An 18,490-nucleotide genomic window follows, 5' to 3' on the forward strand; every position below is an offset into this window, starting at 1 on the left:
ACAGCACTTCCAAATTTAATCAGTTGTTTATCTTATCAAAGATATCTTTCTTGGGTACTATTTCTATTCTTTCATTTCATAGTAACTTATGGTTTCTATAAAGAAGAGAGTGGGAAAACATGCTTAATAAATAAATACATTTGAATCCTTTAGCACATGTTGTTGCTATGGCCAGTCTGGGAGAAATAAGGTGTTTTGATATTTATAAAACTAATAAAAACATCTGTAATTACTAGGAAATAATGTCACAAAAAAAAAAAAAAAAGAAGGCAAAACCTTTCTGTAACAAAGTCTAAGGTTATGGTTTACGAATTAGGACATTCTACTATAATTCTCCTCTGTGGAAATCCTTGTCTGCATCACCCGGTTTTATTCACTACCAGAACTGAGCCATTGAATTTGACCATCTGTCAGGGAACAACAGCACTTTTATCACAATTGAACTTGCAAAATTTTTAATGCAAAACTTCCAAGCATAAAGCTGACTATGAAATTAAGGCTTGTTTAAGAATTTGGCTCCAAATCAGTGACTCCACAGATCTCTGACCAGGGCAGTAAAATTTAACAAGCAAATAATATTTAATTACTTTCTTCAATAATACTTATTCTGCATAGACCTACACACATGGATAGTATACCCTGGGTTCACATTTCCTTGTAGCAGGATATACTGATATTTTATACTGTAAAGTTGGTATAAAGTGTATTTTATATGAGAGAGTTCTGTGGCAGTGATTCAGGACCTGCTTTTGACACCTTCAGGTGACAAACATCCTAAGCACTTCAAGGGAAAGATAACAAAGGAGAAATGGCTAGTGAAAATGAAAGTTTTCTAGGAGCATTTGAGGGAGTTCCCCACACATAACTTGTTCATTATTAAGAATGAGAAGTATAGAGGATTCCTGCTCACAGTCTGTGAAAATGTAATCAGTTATCCCACTTATCAGGAATCCTTTTTATTGAATAGTGGATAGTATTTCTCATACTTTATCTTGTGTCTATTTATAGTTCTTCTAAAAATGGTGAAAATCCATTTTTCATGGTCCACAAGAAAGTAGTTAATCATGTACCATGAAGCCTACTCTTCAAGTTTGTATTAAACAGTTATTTAGGACACATTTCATGCTTCTTAAAGGTTGAGAACACTACGAAATATAAAATAAAAACAACAAATACAACTTTCACTGGAATAACTCATTGGAAGACAAGTGAATACCAAACATTCTGCATCTTCTGAAAGTTTTTAGGGACATTAAATTCATATTAATTCTGCACAAATATTTAAATGGGTATAGAAACATACCTAAGTGAATGCAGCTTCAGGAGATGAGCTAGATTCCTGAATCTAGCTGGAGTTATAGCAAATGGAGTACTTTATCTTGTGAAGTATGTTTTCCAAACTCACACATTAAATCACATAGCAAGCACATATTGTATGATAAGCATATAACAACTACACTATAGTGTGTTAACAGTCTCTGCCCACCTTCATTTCTTTTTCTTTTATCCATTTTCTTACATCATTCAACAGAGAAAGCTCAATTATGAAAAGATTTCCTACTTAATATCCTCACGAATTACATATTTCTGTTAGGATTTAATTTCTACGCAGCTCACTAGTTTGGTTCTAGCAAATACAACAGGTAGCAAAACCCTTCCAAAAGCTAAGCTACTATCCTGCAATTAGAACTCAGCTGTTTCAGTGTTTTGGTGGAACAACTAGAACAACAATATCCAATGTGCCATGGATATTTTTTGGTTTTTTAAATAAAAACTCATAACACAAATTACAGCTTTTAAATATATTGGGTTTGTAATCTTTCTGTTTCCTCAAACCTAGAGGTTTCAGAAATTGTCCATGAGTTTCTTCTGTTTATATTCTATTGATATTTGTTTCCGCAATAAAGTAAAGTAATATGATTTTTCTTTCTGTGGCATCCTCATTCTGAAAAATAAATGGTGATTAAGTGTATTGCAACATATATGTCTATATTCTTTTTCTACCTCCTTAGCCATAGCCATAAATGTTTATTTGGCTTCTCCATGGCCAAAGTCTGAGATGCAAAGAAAGAGAATCAGACAACCGAACAGAATTCCTAAGCTCCACCTTTTCACCATGTGATATATTTTATTTGCAGTGAGGATTTAATTGTAGTGATCAGTAAAATGATAACAGAAAAAAATTCAAGGTAACAATCTGAATTAACAGATGATAAAGGAATAATAAAAGCAATATTGTTTTTAACTTTCTTCATCTTGAAACTATCATCAGTGTCAAATATGGATCAGGAATTTTTGATAAACTGAATCTTTCCTGGCTATTTTAAGCAAATGTGTATTTAAGGGTACTGTGCTATACCAAGTTTAACACAACATGATTTTGATTCCTACTTACATTTCATTACTGCCTGCACTTCATAGACAGGCATGAGAATCAAGCAGCCATCAAAATTCTCAGGAAGTGGATTAGAGGAATCCCACATATGTAAAGTATTGGAAAGTTTGACAATCCGTTTTCTGCACTTAGGGATTTTCCATTCTGCAATTTCTTTTAGGGTGTATATCTGGCCATCTTCGCACTCGTAGAATTTTCCTTCTTGCGAAAGAGGCAAAGTAAAGGAATGAATCTGGTTATTTCTGACCAAGACACAGTTCACAGCCATTGTTCCATTGACCTCTTCCACCGAGTTGAAGGTGATCTGTTCACCATGTTTGATTGTGAAGTTTGCCAGTTTTATATCCTCAGGGCTGTAGAAACATGGATGGCCAAATCTTGTTGGCCCAATAGAGACTTTTCTAGTGATTTCTTCAATGCTGACATATGGAGTTTTATCTGCCACAACCTTATAAAGACCTAAGAGCAGAAAACTTGCATTATAAAAAGGGAAATATACAAAGCAAGTCACGCCAAATTTTAGACTGTGAGCATAATAAAAATGGGGAGCAAAGCACATCAGACAATTCACAGATGACAGTTCAGTTGCTAGAAATCTGACTCTACAAAGATAATATCGGCTGCATGGTACAAGGTACAGGCAGCTGGCATTAACCCTTTCTACTCTGCATCTAATTTCTGACATACAACATTTTTTTGTCCACAGTTAATTTTTTCTTTGCCACAGAATAAAGAAAAATTATCTTAAATTTTTATCTGTCTTCTCAGAAAGCCAACCTTTAAGAGTTAAATGCAGATACGGTACAAGGAAGAGCAACATTAAAGTGATCAGTGAATGCAGGATAAATTTCTGCCTAAACATCAGTACTATATAACCTTCCACACACAGACTGGGGATTCCTAGACAAAGTATGCTTAAAGATACAACACAAATGAAAAAGTAGCACCTACAGATAAGAAAAAGCAAACAGATTTTAGCATATCTGATAGCTCAGTGCACCAGCTGGATTAATTCAAAGGCTGAGTGTTGCAGCACTCCAACCATCACAACGCAATTAAAATGTTGAAGTTCTGCAAAGCAGAAGCCGTATCTGAGCTTCCCTATCCCCTAGGGACATTATTATTTCATGTTAATCACGCCCCTTGGAGCTGTCTCATTAGGAGTTTGCATTGCAAGAAAAATGTGTACATTTCTATATTTGTGTGAGTGTTTTCATGAAGGAAGATGAACTGGAGGGTTTAGAAGACTAAAATGCAGGGCTTAGCTGAACTGTGTGATTCAGCTGTCTTCTTCACAAGGCGTGGCAGCATTGTGAATGCTGCCTCATGGAATTATAGTGCAGCTTCCTGAGACAAAGACTCTCTTCTGAGTGAATATAACTGAGCACAGAGGTTATTGTTAGGCCAAGTTTGCTGACCACAACTTAACCAACAGCTACATGTACAGTGATAAAGAAGCCAAGCTCCCTTGGAGATACTGCACCTTTTCTCCCTTTTATCTCCCAAAGCCAACTAGCAAAAATCCCATTAACCCACTTCTCCACACTTCTGCTCCTCTGGACTACACAGAGGGCACTTTACTTTGGCTGTTAAGGAGGAAGTATGGGATGAGGAATCAAGGAGTCCTGATTGGTACCACCAGAGACTCTTTCACAGCAGCTCCACATCTCAGGAGTAGTTAGTTTAAGCCATGTCTATAAGGTTTTAAATCCGACTGCCTGCAGCCACTTAGTGTGGGAACTGGGTTCACACTAGCCATGACTCCCTTCTTGTGGGAACCAGAATGTGAGAAAAGTGCAAGATGTCCCAGCAAATACTGAAATCTCAGCAAGGTGGGATGCTGCAAAACACACAGTTGCTGCAAGATCTTGGGAAAAAAAATCACTCCCTTCTTTACACCTTCCCTGATTGTGTGATTGTTTAAAAAATTAGATTAGGGGATTGCTTTGGTTAAAAATAAGCAATTTGTTTATTTCCTCCCACACCTGTTCCCTTACTACTGACCACAATCAACACAACTGAGGGGCCTGCATGGAAGCAGGGTCTCCCTAAGATTGTATTCCTTAAAAAGAATATCAAACCATTAACTCCAACACAACAGACATTTTTTTCCTTTCTTTTTTCTTTTTTGTTTGTTTTGTTTGTTTTGGATTTTTTTTGTTTGTTTTGTTTTTATTTTGGCTACAAAATAAATGTGATTCTGGCTTTAGAGGAACAAAACCCACTGCTTTCACTTCATAATTCTAGCACCGTCCTTGTTAAAGGAGATGTTATTAAGATTCTGTCTGTTGAGTTGCTTTTAACTGAATTTATCACCTGATTGGGCATGTTTGGTTCTGGGTGTCCCATGAGGCCACTAGTAACTGTGGGAACTAGCAGCTCTGAGGGCCTGTTAGCAGCCTGAAGACTAATAGTCTATTTGATCTTCTGCAGAAATAGTCACTAGTTGTGCCTATGTCACTGCTTTCTGCAGTTCTGTGCCTTCACAGTTGTCTGTATGAAAGCCAGCTTTTCCTGTGTAAAATTAGTACCCCTGTGTACATACATCCTCTGTATGTCCTGTTCCCCAAGGACATACATACATATATGTCCTTACTGCAGCACTGCAGGAAAAACTCCAGGCTTTTTCCTGGGCTGCAAGGAAGCCACATCCATGAATGTAGCTGCACAAGTACAAAGTACAACTGCGACACACTTTTCTTTCCCACTGGTAGTTGTAATATTTCTCATAGCCATTTTTAACACAATTATTAGCAAGGAAGCTATCCACCCCAGTCCTAATCACTACTAAAGCTGTCAGTGCAGATGAACACAAACAGGTTCATCAGCATTTAGAAAGTAGCACAGTGTGGGAAGCACCAATGACAAACTGAAACTGTGGAAAAGACAGTATCCCTCAGTGTTCCAGTTTCTTGCTTTGCAAGCACAAGATGGGTATCATCTCCTGGAAGTGCTGGGAGAAAGCAAATACAAATATTCTCAATTAAAAAATATATTCAAAGTAGTTATGATGTGTCCCAAAGGCAGTAACTATGCTTACCCATCTGTGATACAGGAGCACGCATATTTTCCCTCACAAAACCTCTAGATTTGCATTAAAATGCCTCCATAAACTGTGCTTAAAAAACACTTCCAGTTGAAAATATTTTGCAATGTACAGGTACAAGGAACATTCTTTTCCTCTATGAGTCTGACAGTAGTCTCAGGCTCTACTAATTTTGCTGGGACTACAGAGTTATTTGTAAGCCAGCTATTTCAGCAGCAAACCAATGAGCATTCTGAATTAGAAAGTAGGTTTCACAGGAAGCATAATTATCCAATTTCATACAAAACTAGACAACTGATTATCCTCTTGGGTCCAGGCAGACTGATTTTGTCAAGGCTGGGAGCAGAGAAATCTTCACCTTCTGTTCTACTGGTGTTCTTAATTTTGGTAACAGAATGCTGGTTTAGGCAAGTAAAGAGCCACGTGGCCTTGCATACTTAGCTTTGCATTGATGAGATTCCTGAAGTGGAGGCACCTAATAGCCACCTATGAGTGGCTATGAGTATGCAAAGTTCCATATGCTTCTCTCTCTCTAGAAAATAGGTAAATATATATAAAGTTATTTAGGTATGTTGGGTGAAAGTGACTGTGGTTCCTATGTAACTCTCATAATCTACCATGGTATCCTCTTATAAATGCTCTCTTTGCTACTATATATATATATAAAAACAAAACAAAACCACAAGAAACCCAAACAGTATTATCTGGAACCACTCGCAATCTTATTAAAATCATTATGAATCAAATTGCAAAACCAAATGTTTTCCAAACCTAAGATAACAAGGAAATCTCCAGGAGGAGGAGACATATGGTAAGTTTGAGATAGTAAAGTTTGGACATTTTGAGGTCAAACAAAAATATTTTTGTATTTTTTCATAAAGCATAAAATGAATAAATCAAATTCACTTAGACTTTCCTAAGAGATCTTGGTGGACTATTAAGGGGTAAAACAGATGGAAATAGCAAACCTGGAAAAAAGTCCATCTGGTTTATCAAGATCTGGCATTACTGCTCCTACAGATCTACTTTCTAAACGTAATCTGGCCTACAATCAAAGTGCGCTGATGCCCAATGGTTTTGGCTACACACATACAATAACTACAGGAATATATAACTGTTCTTTTCCATGAAGCCTCTGTACCTAACGAAATTTCACTAGGTGAAATGTCAGCCTAGCTACAACATTATAATTAATAAGACCCAAACCTAATCAGACCATCATTTTCAAGAGAAGTTTTACTAATTGATGTACAGATTGATAGCGAGTTTGAGAATTTGAGAAAATTATTTTCTTCGGTATGGGAGACAAAACATAGCCTGAGGATCACAAGATTAAATGTGCTATGGGAAAGCGTGTTTTGACAGAAGGATACTTTTACCACACTGTAGCCTTCCAGACTTCTGATTTTCGGTCTTAATTAGAGTCCTGAAGGAAAGGACTATCCTTTTTACTCTCTTTTCCTCACAGAAAACTGAGAAAACCAGTAGTTAGGCTTTCCTAGTAGAGCAGCAGGTAATCTTCAAGAAGAGCAGAAAGATTATCTGTCCCAGACTGCCAGTTTCTGTTCCCCAAGGTAATGCAAAAGACTGGGTAGAGCACAGTTCCTAACTTCTCTGGAGCTGACTTAATTGCTATCCCTCTTTTCCCTCACCTCCACCACCCACTCTCTACCCCCTCTGCTCCAGCATTCTCCTCTCCCCATCCTATTCCAAAGGCCAGCTCTACATCATCTCTTGTTCAGATGAGCCTCCTAGTTCCTAGTCCCTGTTCTTCCACAGATGTGCTGCACGTCCACAGACGAGTCTTCTGTCTTGTGACTCGCAGAGGCTGAGCACTCAAAGGGGACAGTTGTGCTCAGTTATCTGTCAGACCACATAGGAACGAGCAGCAGCCAACAGCCAGGGACCTCATGAGAACGAGGTCAGTCCAGAAATATTTTTGCAGAAGAAGGAATACAACAGAATGAAATGTAATTGTTTGCGCTGGCACACAGTTCAGATGTTCTGCAAATTATCTGTCTGCTAATTTGCTAGCAGTGAAAATTGTAGTTCGAAATGTGGTTAGATGTAGCCGTTGAAGTGTCTAGAGTAACAGCAGACTTCTTTTTTTTTTTTACCCAGTGTATAAGCACAGAAAGAATAGCCTGGCCCTCTGAGGCATGAAAAAGAAAAAATCAGAATGAGGATAAAACAATGTAACACAGTTAGTGAACTTGCAGTTGCAGTGGTTTCTCTAATGCAAAGGGCAGATTAGGCCTTTATCAAGGATCTGATTTGCCAGAGCAGAAAAAAAATAGTATCAAAGCAAAAGATTTCTCTGCATCAACACTGGCAAGAGAGCACTGCACGTACAATGTAAATACAGTGTCAGCCTCCTAAAGACCTGTGGATATTTTTATTGAATTAAGTCAATGTCAGTGTGAAAAAGATCATCTGTAATTCAGTTCTGTGCTTTGTTCAGGAGATAAGGGAAAGCCATGTTTCACGTATAATGTTTCAATTAGAATTTAGCATGTGCACTTAATAAAGTGAAAAGGAAGGTCAAGAAGAAGCAGAGACGGGGAAATCTTGACTCTGCAGAGCAGAATAATTCTTCAGCTAAGAACTAAATTAGAGAAATGACAGATTTACATCTTACCAAATAGCTCTTGAATGCATAAGAGTACGTATACAGAGAGAAATAGGAAAGAGGTGCTCCCTGTTGGGCTAATAAGAAGTGTCATTATACACCTCTTCAGTGCTGCTATTCAGCAATACCTGTCACGTGGAGTATAATGATGATAAATTTCAGCAAAATGAACTCTGAATCTATTTTTCAAGTGAAATAACACAGTTTTCTAGAACACTGGTTGCGAGAGTTCGTAACTATGTATGCAAATTGTGATGATTAGATCAAATTTGAAAATGTGCTCAATAGGGCAACAACATCCAAATGCCAAGTTGTAAAAATGATCACTTGAATGCAAACAAATCCTGATTCTCTAGGTTCAAGCGTATGAAATCACAAGTCATTCTGTTCTAAAGACCAGACATCAACAAATGTAGGATTACTTTTATCGCTCTGTTGTGTTGGATATTTTAGGATTGGACCCCATCTGCCAATCAGGATTTAGAATATGACTTCCTATAGGTATATATATTTTAGAGATAGGAGAAATTTTAATAATAGTAAGGAAGCTTGGATTTCAAGAAAAATACCAAGTATCTTGAGAGTTCACAGGAGAGTCATATTTCAATACCTCTAGATAGCCACAGACAATTAAAATGACTTTGATCCTACATTTGGGCCCTACTAGTGCTTGAAAATGGCATTCCAGAAAAAGTTTTTTGATAAGTGGTCATATAAAGAGTTCTGATTCACTGAGAAAGAAATACGTGAAAGTAAATTCAACATCTACTTGAGGGGCAAATACGATATATATACAACTATTTCAGAGAGAAATCTGAAATAAAGTCATGGCAGAAGATATTTTTATATGGAAATCAGATAAAACATTGCATTCCCATGCACTTTTACATTTTATTTGCTTCAAGAAGCATGTCCTGTCTCCCTCTGCAGAAAAAGCACATACCAGTTTGGACGCTGTCATAACCTAAACCCTTGCATGCACACACTCACATGCTCAGCAAGACATTAGAGCATCAATGAAGTTATTAAGTCAAGCACTCAAACACCAGAAAACATTCATATCATGTTCCCCATGCAGCATCAACTTATTCTCCCATGTGCTTGCAGTACAATACAGTGCTAATTAAATGTTTACATTTTTTTTTTCTACAAAACTGTAGTCTCATTCAGTTCATTAGCTAGACTAAAGGCAAAAGTGAGTCCTGGATGTGATCTCAGACTCTTGAAGTCTGCTGTGTCCTGTGTGTGCTCTGTCCCAGTGTTTCCTACCTGCAGGTGACCCTAACTTCTCTCCAGACCTAAACAGACTTCTTCCCATATCCCACTGGCCTTATGCTGTTTTCCAGTCTGCTCATCTCTTCTCTTCGAGCAGCTCCCATTACCTCTGCTGCCTGCAAGAGTCTCAGTATAGGAATTTCCCTACTTATATATTTTCGTGTGTGGGTGAGATATTCCTCTGCTGCTGAAATCACCTGCACCTCTGTCTCCAGTCCCTGACCTTTGCATGGCAAGTCTTGATCCTTCTGTTCTGCTCTGAGGGGTCCAATCTTTTTCCATCATTTTCCCAACCTAGTTTGTCTCCTCTACTTCCCACACATGGGATACTCACAGTCCATCACTTCTACCTCTGCACTCCATTCATTTCCCTTTTTAACACTGCTGGGCCCTAATAGTAGAGAAATTGAGATGAGAGCAGAATGCAAAACTTAATAAATATAACGTGTGATGAACTAGGTACCCTGGGTTCAGTACTTGGCCAGCTCTCCCTAACAAGTCATCATGGACAGAGGAAAATATATTTCAAATAACAAGTCAGTATCACATGCCAAATTTCAAGTCTTTCTTCCAAAATATGACTATATTTGGATTTATCTATAGAACAGTTAAAGTATTTTTTAAGGAGAAAAACACATAATTTCCCTCTAATCCTGTTTCCAGGCATGGAACAGCCACTTTGACTATTGGAATTAAAATAAATAATTAAAATAGAAGCAGAATGTAACAAAGTATTGAAAATATTGCATCCAAAAATAATAAAGTACACATGTAGTAATGGTAAATAAATTATAGTTTGAGCACACAGCAAGGAAAATTTCAGCTCAGACGAAGTTCAGCAAAGTTGGAAGTAAATGAAAAGAAAATTTTTGTTGTAATTCTTAGACTGAGTGACTCCAAGTATAGAAAGCATTACTACCAAATATTATAATATTAATCATTTCTATTCAGGTTTAAAAATTAACTGTAAGAGTTAAAATTTAAAAATTAGTTGATTGTGTCTCGTATCTTCTGATAAAACTGTGTCCTTGACAGCATCCAACTCAGCAGTCGCAACCTCAAATATCAATCAAGACAGCAAATCAATAAAATGAACAAAGGTGATTACTCAGGACTATAATTCCTCAAAAACATGTTTGCATGAAATACTATACCGGGGAAATTTAGTGGTAATTCCACTTTGGCTGAAAACCGGCTGACTTCATTATTCTCACAGATACTTGCTATGAGCTTATTAATTTTGAAGCCAATAACTTTAATGACTTCTCCTGTTGACAGGCAGCATTCATTTCCAAACATCTCATAGATGGAGCCTAAAAAGAAACGCAAAAAGAAAGAAAAACTTTATTCAGCTTTTTCTCACTTTGTCAAGAGTCTTGAGTGAAAGCAAAAACAATACTTAAACTATAGAAAATAATACTTATCCTGTGATAATTGACATAATTTTAATTTTCTTCCTTAGGGTCACGAGAAAATCCATTTTGTGACTTCAGTGACCTCTATATCAGCTCTATATGTACACCGCTCTTAGATGCTTGTAAGGAGAACAAGGTCTGAAGAATCTACATTTCTGAATAACCAGACCAAAATGTAACGAGGTAGAGCATAGGATTGGCTGAGTTGTCAGCAGTTGTCTTCTGAAATCAGCAGGCAATGGAGTTCAGGCAGACAAGGTGCCTCTGGACAGCACAGGGTGTAGGAAACAACAGACTATAGCAGAAGATAAAAACCCACAGACCCTAGAAAGTGCCCAGGGAAAGGACAGGAGACATCAATGTGCAACCAGCATTTGAGCTTCCTGGAGTAACAGAAGACCTGAAGAAAGTACAAGAAATTGGAAAACTGGCAAATTAACCATGGCAACTTCTGTCCCATGCTGAAACAATCCTACTGATTCTGACCTGGCAGCAAAAAAATTCCTTTTTTGGCTGTGATGTTCAGAATTTTGAGAACAGGAACAAGGCAATCCAGCCAAGCGTTTCAGCATTTCCTCAGCAAAACATGGAACTGCATCTTGCCCTGCCAAAAACAGCCTTCCATTTGAGCTGTGGTCAAACCTTTGCTGTTTCAGAAGTAGGTGCAGGGGGAGAAGGATAACCAAAAGCCAAGTTATGCAGAAGGCAAATTCTTCTTGGTCTCTGCAGGAGATTAGCAGAAGCTTTCAGGCATGGGATCAATTAACTATATATAAATGCAATGCAGGAGACACATGGTGTCCCATTTGTAGATAGAATTGCATTGAACACAGAACATCAGAAATGCTGTCTTTAATGCTAGCTTCAAGTCTTCTACACATTTCCTCCCAAGAACTTACCAAAATCTGTCCTGAAGTGGTGTGGACATACCCTTTCTGAAGTTTCATCTCAAAATTTCATTTCCCTTGTGGTGAGAAACCTTGTTGTCATTTCCACTCTCAGTGCATTGGTGAGTGTATTCATTTGCTCTCCTACTAACATTGTTCTGCTACTTAAAATACTTTTTCTCTCATTTCCATTTCTCCCTTCCCCAAGGGGTTTGCAATGTTAATTTTGCCCTTCTCTTTATCACCTCTGAGAAGATGGATTTTCCTTCTCACAATCACTCTAAGCCCCTTCTTGCATCTTGTTCAAAGTCACCTTTTTTTTTTTTTTTTTTTTTTAACCTAGGTAACCAGAATGGTCTCAGGCAATGAGAGATATTTAAAACCTGACCTTTGGCTACATAGTTGTAATCAATAATTGAGTTGGCCTGTACTGAAATATTGCCATTGCCTGCAGAACTCACTTCCCACAGAGAGTAACACTCTTTACTTCACAGTTTTCCTTATAGTTGGTGGGGATAGGGGAGAAAAAGAAAAAAAACAGTTAATTTTTTTTCTTTTACCAGATGCCACATAAAAAAACCAATTATTAGCTGACTGATCTTCCTAATGTTCACTCAAGAACAATTCCAGCCTGGGCTAATAAGCATCTCTTACTGAGTCTGGGATATATTTATCGACTCCGCTGAAGCACTCGCAAGCGGCAAGCACTTGGCTATCACTTTGACCTCACTGGAAGTCATTGGGAGCCCAGCCTGAGCATAACTTACTCTCATTTTAGCCTAAACCCAAAGCCTCTGTAGAGCACCACAGAACAACAGGTTAGTGTGAATACAGGAGAATGAGTGAGAGTAATGACAGCAGCTGGTTGTGTGCTCTGTTGTGAACACACATTCAGGCAAAACCATCATTTGCTTGTGCAATGCTCTCACAATTGAGATGGACACCAGAAGAACCCCAGCTGCTCCTCTAAAGAAGATGTAGGTTTTTAACTCTTTGGAGAAGGAATCTCAGTTTAAAAAAAAAAGTAAAAAACCATCTGTCAGATGCTTTTGATGGGCTGGATGAGACAACATCCCCTGGTTTCTCTTGCTAAGAACCCTACGTAGGCTCAAGGGGTCTGCTGTACTTAGGCTCTGAACTCACCCAGCAGGCTACTGCCTTTCTGTTGCACACTGGGATGATGATTAACACAGAAATTCTGGATTACAATGCCACACAAGTATCAACCAGAGCCAGGTGAAGAAACATGTTGTTTATGCATGCTTTCAACAATTCTGCTACTCAGCAGAAGAATAAGAAAGCTGCTGTCCTTTAACTGAAAAAGAACAATCTAGTATTCTTCTTGTAAGAATAGTGCATAGTTGTTTGCACTCCCTCCAGTCCCTGAGCAATTCAGCATAGACTACCTCAGCTGTCTCCACTGGATATTGCTATAGCTACCATCACTAGGCTGGCTGCTGCTGTAATAAACACATGAGAAATTATTATACGTCTCATTACTTTAGGTGAGCTCCATAGGATATTTTATGACAGTTGGAAAAGTGTATGTGCATTACTTATTTCATATCAGAGTGAGAGGGAGAGAAAGATTGAGCAGCTGTGAAGAGGGTAATATTCCCTTTGTGCTGAACCACCTCACTCCTCACATCAGACACAGTAGAGATTACAAGTAAACGAGATATTATTAGATACAGAGAATCCCAAAGGACCCAGTGTGATGAGCTCTGCATTTCAGAAACATGGAAAGATGAGCAAAGAATTCCAATATTCCCACTTCTGAACAAATATTTGTGAAAACCTACTCAAAATGGGAGCTTGTGGCTTATAGAGGCTTTTTTTTCTTCAGCATAGATTTAGATCCAGCTTCTCCAGATTACCTCACTTGAAAACAAGCTCCTAGAAGCCAGTTAACACATGAAAGCAACTACACAGACTAATTAGGGGCTTTGGGCACATTTGTTTTCATCTCTGCTAGACAGCCTTCGCAAGTGTCATCCCTGGATGTTCACTCACACACCAGCAGTGCTCCTCCATAGGAGCACAGACACTGAACCATACAGGTTCGGTGTCCTCACCGGCTGCAGCTGGTTTGCTAACAACATGGTATCTGGAGTAGAGCTGTCCAAACTGTCCCCGAGGCAAAGAATCATAGAATCATCAAGGTTGGAAGAGACCCCTAAGATCATCAAGTCTAACCTTCAACTGAGCACCATCATGCCCACTAATACATATTACGAAGTGCCATGTCTACTCACGTTTTTAATACCTCCAGGTATGGTGACGCCACCATTTCCCTGGGCAACCTGTTCCAATGCTTAACTACTCTTTCAGTGAAGAAACTTTTCCTAATATCCAACACAAGCCTCCCCTACACTGCTTGAAGCCCTTTTCCCTTGTCCTTTTGCTAGTTACCTGGGGGAAGAGAGCGACCCCCACATTGCCATAACCTCCTTTCAGGTAGTTTTAGAGAGCAATAAGGTCTCCCCTGAGACTTCTTTTCTCCTGACTAAACAACCTCAGCTCCCTCAGTCTCTCCTCATAGGATTTATGTTCAAGCCCCCTCACCAGCTCTGTTGCCCTGCTCTGGACATGCTCCAGCACCCCAAGATCTTTCTTGTCATTCATTTACCACAACTCTCTGGGTTTGGCCATCCAGCCAGCTTTTTAACCAGTGAAGAGTGTACCTGTTCAAGCCATGGGCTGCCAGCTTCTCCAAGACAATGCTGTGGGAGACAGTGTCAAAGACTTCACTGAAGTCTTGGTAGACAACATCCACAGCCTTTCCCTCATCCACTAAATGGAGCAGTTAAGGGGCTAAAGCTCTCAAAAAAATGGTGTGATTGAGAAATATTTAACCACTACTTCAGTTTGTAACTGCAAGAGTGGTGCCACTGAAAAATAAAGAGGGGAGTCAGAGGAAAATTCTTTTTCAGACTATGGCTAGTTCTGAGGGACTTACTACTTTTATCAGGTTTACTTTTCCTCAGACATAGTAGCTTAGCTACAAATTTTATGACAGAGTTTGAGAAGTCCTGCAAAATAAGAAGTATAAACAGCTTGAAAGAAAGTGAAAACATGGATCAATTAGTGATGGGTCTGAGGCTGAAGGTCCAGTTGGGCAATACCCATAAGAAACTTTTTGTGAACGGATCTTACAGGAAAAATAGGGTAAGACTATTTACAAGAGCATGTAGTGACAGGACAAGGGGGAATGGGTTCAAATTGAAAGACAGTAGGTTTAGATTAGATATTAGAAAGATTTGTTAGATATTACTGTGAGGGTGGTGAGGCACTGGAATATGTTGCCCAGGGAAGCAGTGGATGCCCCATCCCTGAAGATGTTCAAGGCCAGGTTGGATGGAGCTGTGAGCAACATCATTTAGTTAAACTCCTGCTCTGGCAGGGGCGTTGGAACTAGAAAATCTTCAAGGTCCCCTTCCAACCCAAAACATTCTAGGATTCTGTGATTCTATGATTCTATGAAGAGAGTTGTTCTACCAAACACTCAAAAAGAGATGATTTGATGACACAAAAATTAGCTTTTGACAAAGCACTCAAAATTTGCAAACCAGGAGAAAAACAGGTAAGTGGTGGCCTAGCACTGTGGAGATGGCAGACAATCTAAAACACTACAAGAAAAGGGTAAAATACACAAGGAAAGAAAATCTGCACTCATAAAAGAGAGAAAGTACCTAAGGCAGACAAGCATATGTAGTACAAGCTGGAGCCTACAAAAAGCATTACATGGAGCTGCAGGCTCTGCTCGAAACATCAAGGGCCAAGATAATGCATTCAGAAAAAAAAATGGATTATAAATGCCACAGTGCAAACCACAAAAGAATGTGCACAGAATAGCTGAGCAGGGCTGCCATAGCACCTTACCTCTCAGAATATTGCATCAGAATGTAACATAGCACTGCTGTGGAAAAAAAACGGATCATTCATTTAAGAGCATCCATTCTAGGAAATATTGAGATGAAAATTAATACTTAAAGAAAAAAAACCATGGCTTTAATTTAAAAAAAAAAAAAAACAAACAAGAAAACAAACTAAGAACCCCAAGAAAATTAAAATCAAGGAAACCTGTGGTCCTACCATCAAAGAAATAAACATGGGTACATAATCCACTGGCAAAGAAAATGCTTTGTAATAATACCAGTGAAAGTGAACCTCTTCTTGAATTAAAAAAGAGGAAGAAAGAAAAGATTTTTTTTTTTGGGCATCATCAAGAAGAGAAAGGGTATTAAGCATCTAAGAAAGATGATTTAAGTCTTCTAGAAGATAGGAAAGCTTTAGCAGAGTAGAAGCAAAGAGTCCCCAAGAATCCCAGTACTCATCACCATAGGATGGTACCTTTCACTGCAGAAGAGATGTTGGATAAATAGCTCATATAACTAGTGAATCATGGAGGTATGCCACCACATTTTCCATCCGATTAAGGAAGTCAGAGGCCAACCTTCAGCAGCTTATCAGTAGGAAAACATATATATGAGTGGATAGACAGATATAAAGATATGTATATATGTATGTAGATAGATATCTACATAGATGACCATTTTCATGGACAACTTGTAGGAGTTTAATTACATCCTCCTTTACCAGATTAATTTGAAATAGGCCAAGAGGTTGAAAGATTATGAGGGTGAGAGGCTGGGAGGATGATGGCTAACAGACTGAAATCATGATTGCAGAAGCCTCATTTTTATTGATACAAGGATTAAAAAAAAATTAAAAATGAAAATCTGCCAGCCACACACAGACTCAATTTTGGGGGTGCAATTGCACATGCAGTATTGATTGTAATTACATATTTGTCTGCAACTGGATTGCTTTGGCCCTGATTTTAGCCCTTGCTTGGCAGTTTGCCTGGAATAAGACAATGTAGATTATATTCAGACAAGAAAAATGTTACCTAGGCATTTCCAGCAAATATTTGTGCTGATAAAAGGGAGAGAGGGAAACTGCACAGATTTCAAAAGGGATAATAAAAGTTCTTTTTTCCTGCGAAAGCCATCATAACTAATCTTAAAACATTATGAAAATTCCCCCCTGTGTTACAATGTGACCCTGCAAGATTTTACTTCAGCTGTGTGATGTGGACCCCATCACACAATATCTCTAAAAATAAAATTAAAATGGACCTTTTAGTACATCGATTTGTTGTTGCACAACAATAACTTCATTTTTCCCACTCAAGTCACAAAGAAAATGTAACACTTTGAGAATGTAAATCAAGTAACCTAAAGAACAGAATCTTTTGATTTGAGAAAGATGTGTGCATAATAATCCAAAAAACCCTCCCAACATTTTAGCAGAACCCACAATAAAGCAGCTTATTTACAGTGATCAAATAATGCCCCTGAAGGCTGTAATTAAAGAGCTTGTTGCCTTTGAAATCACCTTTTATGGAATGTTACTTTGTTCAATAAAAACCACATTTATACCCTTTCATAAACTCATCTCTAGTTGACAATCTGTATTAGCAACCACTGTGATCACATAAAAGAAACCACCACAACTGGTTCAATATCTTTTTCCTTCATCTTTCCTAAAATGTTAAGAAACCACACCACCATCCTCCCTAATATGAGCCCTTTATTTGATTTATTTCTTGTTATAGGTACAAGAAGAATATTTTTCTATTAAAACCAATAATATAAAATATAAATACAGTGAATGCCTGACATGGAGAATGTCATTCTTCATGTCAGGACATGTGACAGTACCACTGAGAGAAATATTTTATAATACGATGTAAAACAGTAAAATATCTCAGTAATATGTTCCCTTTTCTTCCCAGCACCTTAGAGCTCCATTCGGTGACTGCTCTCAGAATGAATACTTCACTGATGCTGATAGGAAGTATGGCTCAAAATCAGGCCCATGACTAAACAGCAACAATACATCACTTGGATGTAACGCTCTTTCATCACATACCTCTGGGTAGTTTAGCAGGGAGGGCCAGGGAGAGCAATGCAAGCAAAACAAAAGGCTTGACTAAGGCGGCACAGAGGATTATTCAGCAGGGCTGAAGCTCAAGCCCAGGCTGGCTGACTCCCAGTCTCAGTCTGTCTGCTACAGGGTGCTGCTAAGCACTTCCAAGTATCCCCTGTTCTTTTTTCCTTTTCTCTTCCTTTTTTTTTTTTAAACAAAGACCAAGCTTTTTTTTCTTAACAAAACCCAGTAACTTGGGAGGCCAAACACTAGGCATTGACTCCCTAGCCCCATGAGTTTCAATCCTTGAAGGAAAAAATTCTCCCTTTCATCTCTTAGTAGCACTTACTGAATTCATTGCAGCTGGCAGGCTGAGCAGTCTTTGAAAGAAGATCCAAAGAACTGAGAACCTGGCTGCTTAGCAGGGAGATGAAAGATCTCCCTACATCTCCTGAAAGAGTAGAACTTTGTCCCCATGTCCTTTTCCCAGTGGTCCTTTCTCCACTATTAAGTTGTCATCAGTTGCCCATATGGGTGCTGTCTTTCCTGATCAGAGGTGACTGTTTCAGGGGCCGGTGAAATTGTTCTGCATTCACATAAAGGCTCAATCTCCTGGTGCAGCCATTTAGCCAGCATTACAATAGCCTGCTTTCCCCTACGACATCGCTCAGCTGAAATCACAGTTTTATTAAGGCTGCTGAAGGCTCCCAAAGTGATATGAAGGGCATGATGTATCTATAATTAGAGTAAATAAAAAAAAAATCATTCTTTATGGGCATTTTTTTGACAGCTAGCCAGTTGTTCAGAGTTTATGCTCTATGGTAAGAAAAGAGATCTATTTTAAAGTTGTGGGAAGGAGACTTTTGCTTGATAATTTTAATCATTTTATACTCTGATTAAGCAGAGGAA

At 38.5% G+C, this 18,490-nt stretch overlaps 1 protein-coding gene across 1 annotated transcript in view; it reads right to left on the bottom strand.

The window, feature by feature from the left end:
- THEMIS (thymocyte selection associated) overlaps positions 1 to 18,490 on the bottom strand; it is a 78,657-nt gene that overhangs the window by 51,973 nt on the left and 8,194 nt on the right. The window contains exons 2-3 of the mRNA XM_017827563.1: positions 10,500 to 10,658; positions 2,396 to 2,854 (exon numbers count right to left, since the gene is read on the bottom strand). Coding sequence (XP_017683052.1) covers positions 2,396 to 2,854; positions 10,500 to 10,658 — 618 coding nt within the window. The remainder of the gene's footprint in view (positions 1 to 2,395; positions 2,855 to 10,499; positions 10,659 to 18,490) is intronic.

The sequence above is a fragment of the Lepidothrix coronata genome, unplaced genomic scaffold (assembly GCF_001604755.1).
Source record: "Lepidothrix coronata isolate B3197 unplaced genomic scaffold, Lepidothrix_coronata-1.0 Scaffold5, whole genome shotgun sequence".
Lineage (NCBI taxonomy): Eukaryota > Metazoa > Chordata > Aves > Passeriformes > Pipridae > Lepidothrix > Lepidothrix coronata.